We start from the raw sequence: 12,238 nt of genomic DNA on the forward strand, positions 1-12,238 counted from the left end.
AATATGCATTGAAAGCAGTGTATGCAAATAAATCTCATGCATATTCATTGGGGAAATCCTGAAAACCCGACTGGAATACAGCTCTCGAGGACCGGAGTTCCCTACCCCTGCATTAATGCAATAGGTCAAGGGTAGGCAATTCTGGTCCTCGAGAGCAGAGCCCAGTCGAGTTTTCAAGATTTCCACAATGAATATACATGAGATTGACTGGAAGCAGTCCATGAAAATTAATCTTGCGCATATTCATTGTGGAAATCTTGAAAACCCAACTGGGTTGTGGCTCTCGAGGATCGAAATTGCCTACCCCTGCAATAAGTCATAGCGGCTTACAATCTATATATACACGGAACGCCTGGGTGAGAGAAGGCCGCGAAGCAGCCTGTCTAGATTGCTGCCGACGTTGCCGTTTGTAACAAGGTATTTCAGTCTCATGTTTGGCAGGGAAGAGAAGGAAGGGTCAGTGGGGGGGTGCACGGTGGGGGTAGGAAGATGTAGGGGAAGCGCTGCTGTCAGAAACTAGAGCTTATTTTCGGGGATAGGGCTTATATTAAGACCTACTCTGAAAATCATGCTGGGGCTTGTTTTCGGGGTACGTCTTATTTTCGGAGAAACACAGTATTGTAGTTCCCATATGTACATTCTAGTTTCTTGTTTTGCGAACCGCTTGGAACTGTGAGGTTGTAGCGGTTCATAAAGCTATTGCAATGCTAAAGACCTTAATGATCAGAGACAGTTTACAAGACAGTCCAGTAGCTAGTGAAGGTTTTTTGCCAAATAGTGTGATGTGATGTCACAGTTATGCTGCCGCATTCTGAATCAACTGAAGTAGGTGTAAATATTTTGTAGTTTCATCAATGTAGAGTATATTACAGTAATCCAATCTTGATGTCATCAGGGTGTGAACTACTGTGACAGGTGACAAATCCATAGCTCATCTATCTGTGCATTTTTAAAACTTGCACAGATAATATCAGGCTTTTTAACTCAGTAAACACCCAGATGTTATTTATATAGACTGTGGCCAGGTTAGTTTCCAGCACCACCTCCATCCCTCCCCTCTATCAAATGGTGATATTTGGCTGTTAAGGCCCAGATACAAAATATGAACCTCGAAAATCAGCGGCCAAATAAACAACACTCAACTCTATTCTATAATGAGCACTGAAAGATGAGCACCCATTATAGACTGGCATTGCATGCCGATTTAAGGATTACACCTGCCAAAACCAGGTGTAATTCCTGGCGCCCAATGTGGGTCCACATCTTTGGTATTCTACAACACTGTGCACAAATTTTAGGAACACCCCTGATCTGCCCACGTACCTCCCATAGCCATGCCCACTGTTGAGTGGCACGCCATGGAACTTGGGCGCACATTCTCATAGAACAGCATGTAGAAAGTCGTGCACCCAAATCCAAATGTATGCTAATTAGTGTCAATTAGCTCCCAATTATTGGTATTAATTGGCCAATTTAGTTGGGCAAATGTACATAAACAGGTTTCCCACACAACTATAGTTAACTACTTATTGCAGCGGGAAGCCCGTTGGATGTTTCAGCTCAATACTTTAAAACCTTTTGGTCTTAATAGCAGCGTAGGATGGAATTCTTTTTTCTAATTTTTAACAACAATCCCTGTACCCTGCTCTAAATAAATTCTGTTATTGTGATGTCATCTTGGTCACCTATAAATGCACATGTGTGGCGTACATCTTTTTTGATATGCTAGAAAGTTAAACTGAACGCAGTTTAACGGTTTATTGCTCTTAAAATTTAAAATTTAGCTTATTTAAAATTACATTAATACATGCTTTGGCACTTTTTTCTTTCTCTTTTTTTCTGTAGTTTTTCAAAAAAAGTCCCCCGACGAAGCCAGAATCCTGGCGAAACGGGTCCCGTTGGGCTCTTATCAACAGTTGAGATAAGTGCATTTAAACAAGCTGATTGTTATTTAAGTGCATAACGCACGAGCTTCAAATAGTTTTTTTCAATCAGCCACAAGAGGTTTTTTGACCTATGATAGAGATCCTGTCCTGCTTTTGACCACTTTGTGAATTTATATTCTACGTGGCACAGGCGTCTGAGGTCTTTTCCTCTTGTTTAGTTAACTATAGTTGTGTGGGAAACCTGTTTATGTATATTTGTCGTTCACCATTTTGAGGTTTCTATCCATTCTTGTTTTGTGGTAGTTGTATACCAATTTAGTTCGGCACATATCTTCAATTGACACCCAACATACCTCTTCTGTCTATTGCCAACCTCCTATCTTTCACCTCGTCCCTTTAACCCTTTCAGGACCATAAGGATCGTAGGCCAATTTTTGTGGTTTTGACGACATTTTTATGGTAAAAAGGGCTTGCAGATGCCAAAAAATTGATTTTTTTTGTGAAATATCATTATTTTTATTTAAAAAAATCACACTTCTGGCTTATGGACAGTGTGGCAAGTGAATCTTCTCGTCAATCTAGCAACGACGCTAATGAATGAATGTCGGAACCAGTTTGTTTACATAAAGGTAGTATCATATGGAATCCGTACATATCAAATTTAGAACTGTAGACTATCCCAATCAAAATTTATAGGATTTTAAAGTTATGGGACAAATATGTCCCTTGGTCCTGAAAGGGTTAACATCACTTATTTTCATAGTGTTACTTGACATATGTACAGTAGAACTCAACAATTATAATAATGATTTGGCTACAATACTGTATATACAAATAAATGACTGTATCCGTGAAGAAGGATTACCTTTGAAAGCTAATCAAACAATGCTCTAAGTTGGTCCAATATAAAAAGTATCACTGTTATTCCTTTTGTTTTGTCTTTTTTTTACTATTTGTTTCTATACATTACCTTAAAAAGTGGACTAACATGGTTACCACAACTCTTCATTCAGGTTTAATATGAAGAAATGTTCGGTGTCTGGGAAGATTCAGAAGTTTGAGGTTGTGGTGAAGTAAAAAAGGAAGGGAGGGGGGAAGGAATATATAAGGGAGTGTCAGAGGCTCACAAATGTAGTTGTATTGTGTAAAAGATTCCCATTCTTGTGACTTGGCTGGCATACATATTTGCAAAGAAATAGCTTACAGGTTAGAAAGCAGTGGGTTAAGAACCAGGGAAGCCAGTGTCCAAATCCTGCTGTAGCCCTTTCAGGACCAAGGGACAAATTTGTCCCATAACTTTAAAATCCTATAAATTTTGATTGGGATAGTCTACAGTTCTAAATTTGATATGTACGGATTCCATATGATACTGCCTTTATGTAAACAAACTGGTTCCGACATTCATTCATTAGCGTCGTTGCCAGATTGACGAGAAGATTCACTTGCCACACTGTCCATAAGCCAGAAGTGTGATTTTTTTTAAATAAAAATAATGATATTTCACAAAAAAAATCAATTTTTTGGCATCTGCAAGCCCTTTTTACCATAAAAATGTCATCAAAACCACAAAAATTGGCCTACGATCCTTATGGTCCTGAAAGGGTTAAGAATTAGTGCAGAGTATGGCTTTATATATACTATGCAATAAGGCATATACAGTATAATGCAATAATTCTACTGCTGCTTTCCCAAAGATTCATGTCACAAATGAACTTTTTTACGGAAAGGGTGGTAGATGCGTAGAACAGTCTCCCGGAAGAGGTGGTGGAGACAGACTGTGTCTGAATTCAAGAAAGCCTGGGATAGGCACCTTGGATCTCTTAGAGAGAGGAAGAGATAACGGTTACTGCGGAGGGGCAGACTGGATGGGCCATTTGGTTTTTATCTGCCATCATGTTTCTGTGTACAATGACAGAGACACTTACCATCCTTCCAGCTTTCATCTGTTTACTGGAATCCAAAGTCAGAATCTTTTCAAATTTCTTTTCCAAAGGGTCAGACTCATCCTGTAAACATAAAACTTTTTTTTTGTTCAAAGAATTCCAATGTTATTTCTCAGTCCCTCAATACGAGCTCAAACCACTATTGAGAGTGTGGTACAGTGGTTAGAACTAGAGCCTCTGCACCCTGAGGCTGTGGGTTCAAACCGATGCTGCTCCTTGTGACCCTGGGCAAGTCACTTAATCCCCCCATTGCCCCAGGTACATGAGATAGATTGTGAGCCTACTATGGGGGTAGGGAACTCTGGTCCTCGAGAGCCGTATTCCAGTTGGGTTTTCAGGATTTCCCCAATGACTATGCATTGAAAGCAGTGCATGCAAATAGATCTCATGCATAGTCATTGGGGAAATCCTGAAAACCCGACTGGAATATGGCTCTCGAGGACCGGAGTTCCCTACCCCTGGCCTACTAGGACAGACAAGGAACAATGCTTGAGTATCAGACTAAATTCATGTAAACCATTCTGAACTCCCCTGGGAGAATGGTATAGAAAATTGAAAGAATCATCCTCTCTCAGGTTCTTTTTTAGGTGCCATTGGCTTGTGCTCGAGTCCTAGCGACTTGCTGAATTACAGATCTAAAAAGAAATCGGTTTTGTGCTAGTCCGGTAAGGTCCTCCTGCCTCATCCTCATGGTTGTTTTCAATGTGTCCAGCCATCTGATTGCAGGTCGGCCTCTTCGTCTGGTATGCATTTCACCATAATCTTCTACTACTTATCATTTCTTTAGAGCTTGCACTATATGAGAGGCCGCACTCTTCTTCAAGGGATTGCAGAGCTAAGTGATGCATTATTGCTATCGCGAATTGATTACTGCAATCTTTTGCATCTCGGATTGTCAAAGAAGACATGCAAACCTGTCCAACTTCTAATGTAGTGGTCTCAAACTCAAACCCTTTGCAGGGCCGCATTTTGGATTTGTAGGTATTAGGAGGGCCGCAGAAAAAATAATTAATGTCTTATTAAAGAAATGACAATTTTGCATGAGGTAAAACTCCTTACAGGCATTAACGGCTAGCGCGGCTGGCGGTTTAGAAACATAGAAACATAGAAAGATGACGGCAGATAAGGGCTATAGCCCATCAAGTCTGCCCACCCCTTTAAGTCTATTGACCCCCTTAATTATACTGCCACTCTACTGACACGCTCCTTCAAGTCTATCTCCTAGTGACCCTATTCCTTGACTTGACCCTCGTAGGGATCCCACATAGGTATCCCATTTATTCTTAAAGTCTGGGATGCTGCTGGCCTCGGTCACCTGAATTGGAAGCTTGTTCCAATGCTCAATCATTCTTTCCGTGAAGAAGTACTTCCTGGTGTTTCCACGAAACTTCCCTCCCCTGAGTTTGAGCAGATGCCCTCTTGTGGTCGAGGGTCCTTTGAGGAGAAAGATATCATCTTCCACCTCGACGCGTCCCGTGATGTACTTAAATGTCTCAATCATGTCTCCCCTCTCCCTACGTTCTTCGAGAGTGTAGAGCTGCAATTTGTTCAGTCTTTCTTCGTACGAGAGACCCTTGAGCCCCGAGACCATCCTGGTGGCCATCCGCTGCAGTATTACGCACGTTAAACCCCTACCGCAGCTTGATAAAAGGACCCATGAGTGAATGAAGTTCAGATATATGGCTTTGGAGCTGGAGTTGGCTCCTCAACCAACGACCAGCTGCTTGGCCAAAAAATATTCGTTTCTCCGGAATAAAAAATAAATTTAAAACTCAGGGTCTGTTGCTAATAAAAATTGTTTTAGGGCTCCTTTCATCAAGCCGCGCTGGCGGTTTAACGCGCATAATACTGTGCACTAAACCGCCGGTCGCACTAGCCGCTACCGCCTCCTCTTGAGCAGGCGGTAGTTTTTTATCCAGGGCGGGGGTTAACGCATGATGAAAAGTCACGCGAGTTAACACCGCTGGCGCGGCTTGATAAAAGGAACCCCTAATCTTTATCTTTTCTTTGGTAAATCAAAAATTTTAAGTAGGGTTACCAGATTTTCCATTTGGAAAATCCGGACCCCCCTAGACCCGCCCCCCAGGCCTGCCCAGTTCCACCCATCCACGCCCTGTTTTGTTTTTTTTAGCTCTTTTCCATCTGCATTTTGTCAATGTCAGTATATTACCTTAGTCCTTTGGTAACCAAATTCAATTCTTCTTTCTCCCTCCCTCTGGCCCCAATGTGACAATATCTGCTGACAACTGATGGAATTTTATTTATTTAAAAACATTTGTATTCCGCTTGTAGCCAAAGCGGCTCACAGTTCAACATACGTGATCTTTAAAACACACAGGTCTCATAGTGAACAACAGCAAAAACAATAAGAGGTAACAATAAGAGGTAACTAGACATTTTATCGTATAAGGTCTCAACAAAATCACATATTCTGATCAATGTATGTGCTCAGAGTTGAATCGGTTCAGCGGATGGCCACCAGGATGGTCTCGGGGCTAAAGGGTCTCCCGTACGAAGAAAGACTGAGCAAATTGCAGCTCTACACTCTCGAGGAGCGTAGGGAGAGGGGAGACATGATTGAGACATTTAAGTACATCACGGGACGGGTAGAGGTGGAAGATGATATCTTTCTTCTCAGGGGACCCTCGACCACAAGAGGACATCCGCTCAAGCTCAGGGGAGGGAAGTTTCGTGGAGACACCAGGAAATACTTCTTCACGGAGAGAGTGATTGAGCATTGGAACGAGCTTCCAGTGCAGGTGGTCGAGGCACGCAGCATCTCAGACTTCAAGAACAAATGGGATACCTATGTGGGATCCCTACGAGGTCATGCTAAGGGATAGGGTCACTAGGACTTGAATGAGCGGGTCAGAAGAGTGACAGTATAATTACAATTATTCTTTAGGGGGTCAGTAGATTTAAGAGGGTGGGTAAATAGTGTGGGCAGACTTGATGGGCTATGGCCCTTATCTGCCGTCATCTTTCTATGTTTCTATGTTTCTAATGTAGGGAACAATTAGTATAAAAAGGCATGAACAAAAAAAAAAACCAGTTTTCAATAATTTTCGAAAATGTAGCTGGTTACCACAGAATCTCAATATGCCTGTTAGGGCATGCGGGCCCAGCACCCCTTAGTGTGGACACCTGAAGCTCACCTTCCTTCCCATCTCTGGTTTATCTGTAAAAACGAGTCTGGCTCATAAATTTTGCTTACAGGTGCCGAAAATCTAATGTGCCATGGGGGCCCTCGCATTCCTTTCACAGACCTTCGGAGACTGTCTCTTTATTTCCAGAATAAGCATGACCAGAGGCACTATATAAATATATAGTGCCAATTATTAATACGTTTTATAATTCATTCACCATCAAATTTGATTGTGAACCTGGTTCCTAACCCTGAAAATCCAACTGGCTAGGTGTGCCTCATGGAGATGCATTGCTCTAAAGGGAAGAGTATGGCATGACATACTATGATAATAAAGATATTGACCCACACCTTGTATTCCTTAACAGCCTCCTCTATGGAGATCATGGTGTGAGATCTGTGACTCAGGACATATGATAAAACAGAGAACATAGGAGCCAGCTCTATGGGTTCTGTGGGTTCCTGTGCACCCCCAATATTGAGCAAACTCATAGAAACATAGAATATGATGGCAGAAAAGGGCCACTGGCTCAACAAGTCTGCCCACTCTAAGGACCCTCCCCCCTAAGCACTTCCACGAAGTGAACCCACATGCTTATCCCATTTTTTCTTAAAATCGAGCACGTTGCTTGCCTTAATTACCTGAAGTAGAAGATCATTCCAACGATCAACCACCCTTTCAGTGAAGAAATACTTCCTCGTGTTGCTATGAAATCTCCCACCCCTGAGTTTCAACGGATACCCTCTTGTTGCCGTAGGTCCTTTAAGGAAAAAGATTTCTTCTTCTACCTCAATACGGCCAGTTGACTGTGACTAGGAAGGAGTCATTTCCACTGGGTTTAGCACTCCCAATAATTTTGAAAAGTTGACTCCTATGACAGATAATAAATAATACATACCATGCCGTTCTGCACAGCATTCCCTATGGGAATTACAGAGGGAGATCTTTGACCGCAGTATACCATGGGATCAATCGTCAAAATGCCGCTACTCCCCGCATTCAGCAAGCCAGATTGCACAGATGAAAACGAGCTTGCCCCATTCTGTATGGGGATCACAATGTATGATCTGTGATTTGGGGATCCGTCACACACCACTAAGGTGGGTCTCCTGTCTTCTGCACAGAACAGCTTCATTTTCTGTTCATGCTGTTCACACAGATCCTCCTCTCGCCGTTTCCGTGAGCACAGAGAGATCATTTTAGCCACTTCTGACATTCTTTTCAGCTGTTTTTTTAGGCTTGAATTTCCACTGCTGTTTTTGTCACTCTGTACAGGTGGGTTGGGGGAGTTTGTATCTAAATCTTCCTAAGACTGGAAGATAAAGAGTTTATGTCCACACCCTGTGATCATCAAATCAGTGAAAAAAATATCCAGCGATAGAAGAAAAGGTTTCTGCTCAGAGACACTGGAATACTCACTTCAATCAAGACAGATAAATAGGAACTGTCTGCATTTTCAGTTTCTGTTCCTCACTATTTCTCAGTTCACAAACAGGTAATGTCTCTTTTCCTCATGAATAAATTCTCTATAAAAATGGAATTGTCTGCATTTTCAGTTTCTGTTCCTCACTATTTCTCAGTTAGGAGTGTCTCTTTCTTTTCCTCAGGGATAAATATCGTATTTGCCGGCGTATAAGACGACTGGGCGTATAAGACGACCCCCCAACTTTTACAGTTAAAATATAGAGTTTGTTATATACTCGCCATATAAGACTACCCCTTCTTCCGCACACCTTCTGCACAACAAATAAAACTTAAAAGAACATCAGAATTTATTTCAACAATTTTAATTAATTCACTAAAGCTGAATAGAACAATAAACCCATGGGAGCTGCCATGCTATTTGTTTTCTAAACTGTTAACCAAACTGAAACTGTCAATGATAGAAGGAAGATAACACATAGAGGGAGAGAGCAAGTGCCGGGCAAGTCCCTAGCAAGTTTGCTGGCATGACAGTTTCCCTTTAAAAGCCTTCAAAAGCCTCCTGTTCGCCCCCGCAACTTCCTTAAGGGCTAGACTCCACACACGGCCGCATGTGCGAGAGACGTAGTAAAGAGAAAAGGGGTGGGGCCAGAGCGCCACTGATTCCCGCTGTGCAGGATGAAGGAGCTGGCACCCTTGTCACACTGATGTCCCGCCATGGCCCCGCTGATGTCCCGGCAGGTTTACTAGTACCGTAAGCACCGTAAGGAGGTAAGGAAGGAGATATTAGGGCATGTAAACAGTACCCGGCGTATAAGACGACCCCCGACTTTGGGGAGGATTTTAAGGTACTGAAAAGTCGTCTTATACGCCGGCAAATACGGTACTCTATAAAGCTATGTCTTGACACCTCTCATGGCCCATCCCATAAAGAAAGCAAGAATTAAAAAAAAAAAAAAGTAGCACAAATGATTCAACGAGATGATCGCACACACAAAAAATTTGTATAAAGTAAAACCAAACGTGCATATCATTGTTCCCATTGTCTGGACCAAAAATATTAGAAATTTAAATATTTAACAACTATTTAAATTAAAAACTTTTACATCGAACGATTGCATACCAGGCAGCCAGACAGGATTCCGAGTTACGTATCTTGTTTGCATCCTCAGCATCCTATTTGCATTTCCGAAAACTATTGAAAACATCTTTGTTTGTAAGATTTTGGGGAAATTAATGAGTAAGTCACAAATTCTGTAATTCGCTATTTTGTACAGTCTCTTGCTTATGTAAACCACATCGTTCTGGATTCTGGAAGGTTTTGCAGTCTATAAATGTACTGTAATGCAATATAATGTAATATTCTAGAAACATGAGAAAATGAAGGCAGATAAAGCTCATATGGTCTATCCAGACTTCCCATCCATGCCCTTAGAGATCATATGTACTTGTTCCAAGCTTTCTTGAATTCAGATACAGTCTTCATCTCCACCATCTCCACTGAGAGGCTGTTCCACAACTTCACCACCCTTTCTGTGAAGAAGTATTTCCTCTGAGTATATATCCCTTTTCACCTTTATCCAAAGCCCCCTCATTCCAGATCTTCCTTTCAATTACAAGAGACTTGTGTCCTGTGCATTTATATCATGTATTTAAATGGTTCTGTCGTATCTCTCCTTTCCCATCTTTCTTCCATTGTATACATATTGAAATCTTTAAGTCTGATTTATGGCGAAGATTACTGACCATTTCAGTAGCCACCGTCTGAACTGATGCCATCCTCTTTATATCTTTTTGAAGGTATGGTCTCCAAAACTGAACTCAACATGGCCAGTGTATCGGCACCCAAGTGCCTTTTTCAAGAGTCTTGCCGGTCATCCAGTCAAGACTCTTGAAAAAAGGATTTGGGTGCCAAAACAATGATCCTGTTGAGTACAGACTAACAAAAGACCTAATAAAAATCTCATTTGATGATGAACTCCTGGTTGTTGGCTTCTCTTCCTCACAACTTTTGTGTTTGGATTTTTGTTTTCATCGTGGAGGTGTTCATCTGGTTACACTTTGTTTATTCCATAATTGTACACAATATTCTAAGCAATGCCTCTGTATAAGTCTTTGGCAAGACATCATCACTGTTTTTTTCCCTGATGGCCATTCTTCTCTCCATGCACCCATGCATCCTTCTAGCCATCTACCTCTTTGACCACTTTAAGATCATCACATAAGATCACGCCCGAGTCCTGCTCCTCTTTTGTGCCCAAAAGTTCTTCATCCCCTAAAATGTATACAATTCTGGTGAGACGTCATTCATAATATTGTGTACAGTTCTGGGGACTTCAACTTTAAAAGATATAAACAGGATTGAGTCAGTCCAGAGGATGGCTACTCAAATGGTCGTGGTCTACATCATAAAGCATATGGGGACAGACTTTGTGATCTCAATATGTAAACTTTGGAAGAAAGGCAGAAGAGAGGAACTATGAAAGAGATGTTTAAACACATACATGGCATAAATGCATGTGATGCGAGTCTCTTTCAGTTGAAATGAAACTCTGGAATGAGGGGGTATAGGATGATGCTGAAAGAAGATAGACTCAGAATTAACATCAGAAAATAGTTTTTCATGAAAAAGGTGGTGAATGCGTGGAATGGCCTCCCAATGGAGGTGGTTGTCAGATGAACTCCCAAATATAATCTTATGTGTTTTTATGTATTTTCTCTAATCTATTCTATTTTAGGTCTTGGGTTCAACCCTCAAAGAGGCAAGGGAAATAGAATAAGACAAGAGCCAGGTGGTGCATAAAAAGTATATTTTATATATTCTGTGTGTATGATCATGTTGCCGCAGTGCATATTTTCCACTTAAAATTCCAAGCATGCAACAATGTAAGGTCTGCCAGGCAAATTACCTTATCCATTCAATATCAATTAGCAAAATGCTGGAACCAACTACCACTTACAGTATGATCTTGTGACCACTATCTCAGATTCAGAAGACCTTTAAAAGCATTTCTGTACCAAGACAGAGAGCCAACCCTGAAGTAACTGAAATGGTAATTGTTAGGGTTACAAGATGTGTTCATGCAAAAAAGAGGACATGTGGCCCTTCCTCAATCTACCTTCAACCCCGCTGTATTCTGCCCCAGCCCCCCTCCCCCCCCAAACCTTGTTTCTTCTTCCCTGACTCCAGGCTGCATCTGGAGGGCCTCCAAGCATGCAACATGATAACGCCACACACATGAGTACATTTGACTTCATTACGTCGCATCAGCACATGCTTGGTGACTTTCCAGATGCGGCCCCAAGCTGGACAAACTGCCGGGTTTTGGAAATCCATTTGGGCACCCAGATAGTCCTCTAAAAAGAGGACGTTCAGGTTTTCCAGGACATGTAACCCTAGTAATTGTAAAAGCCCATTTCTAAACTGTCTAATACAACTTGTGGAACATAACAATGAGTCAGCGATGATCTATTTGAACTTGTATATGTAACTATGACATAACTGTATTAGTAACTTTATTGAATGTCCGTGTCAAACTGTCCATTGTAACTTCCTGGGTAACTGACCCAACCTCTTGTAATATAATCTGACCTTGAGCTGAAAAGGTGAAGGCAGAATAGAAAACCTGATTAACATAACATAATGAGTTCACTTTCATTATCCTTGATAATTCTAAAATCTGCTTCATTCCTACCCTCCAAAAATCTTACAAACCTTTAATGGACATACTTACGAGTATATCTAGTGCTATTCAAACAATACTAGAACCCTGGATAAAACTCTAAAAATTTTAAATGATAGGTTTTGGTGACAAAATGCATAAATGAATTAAATATGGGG

General features: G+C 41.4%; 1 protein-coding gene across 1 annotated transcript in view; it reads right to left on the reverse strand.

The window, feature by feature from the left end:
- The window catches only part of LOC117346953 (vomeronasal type-2 receptor 26-like), a 107,770-nt gene extending 99,545 nt beyond the window's left edge, over positions 1–8,225 (reverse strand). Inside the window, exons 1-2 of the mRNA XM_033917261.1 lie at positions 7,874–8,225; positions 3,812–3,892 (exon numbers count right to left, since the gene is read on the reverse strand). Of these exons, the coding sequence (XP_033773152.1) occupies positions 3,812–3,892; positions 7,874–8,191 (399 nt within the window). The 5' untranslated portion in view covers positions 8,192–8,225. The remainder of the gene's footprint in view (positions 1–3,811; positions 3,893–7,873) is intronic.
- Positions 8,226–12,238: the final 4,013 nt, after the last annotated feature.

The sequence above is a fragment of the Geotrypetes seraphini genome, chromosome 12 (genome assembly GCF_902459505.1).
Source record: "Geotrypetes seraphini chromosome 12, aGeoSer1.1, whole genome shotgun sequence".
In the NCBI taxonomy this organism is placed as follows: Eukaryota; Metazoa; Chordata; class Amphibia; order Gymnophiona; family Dermophiidae; genus Geotrypetes; species Geotrypetes seraphini.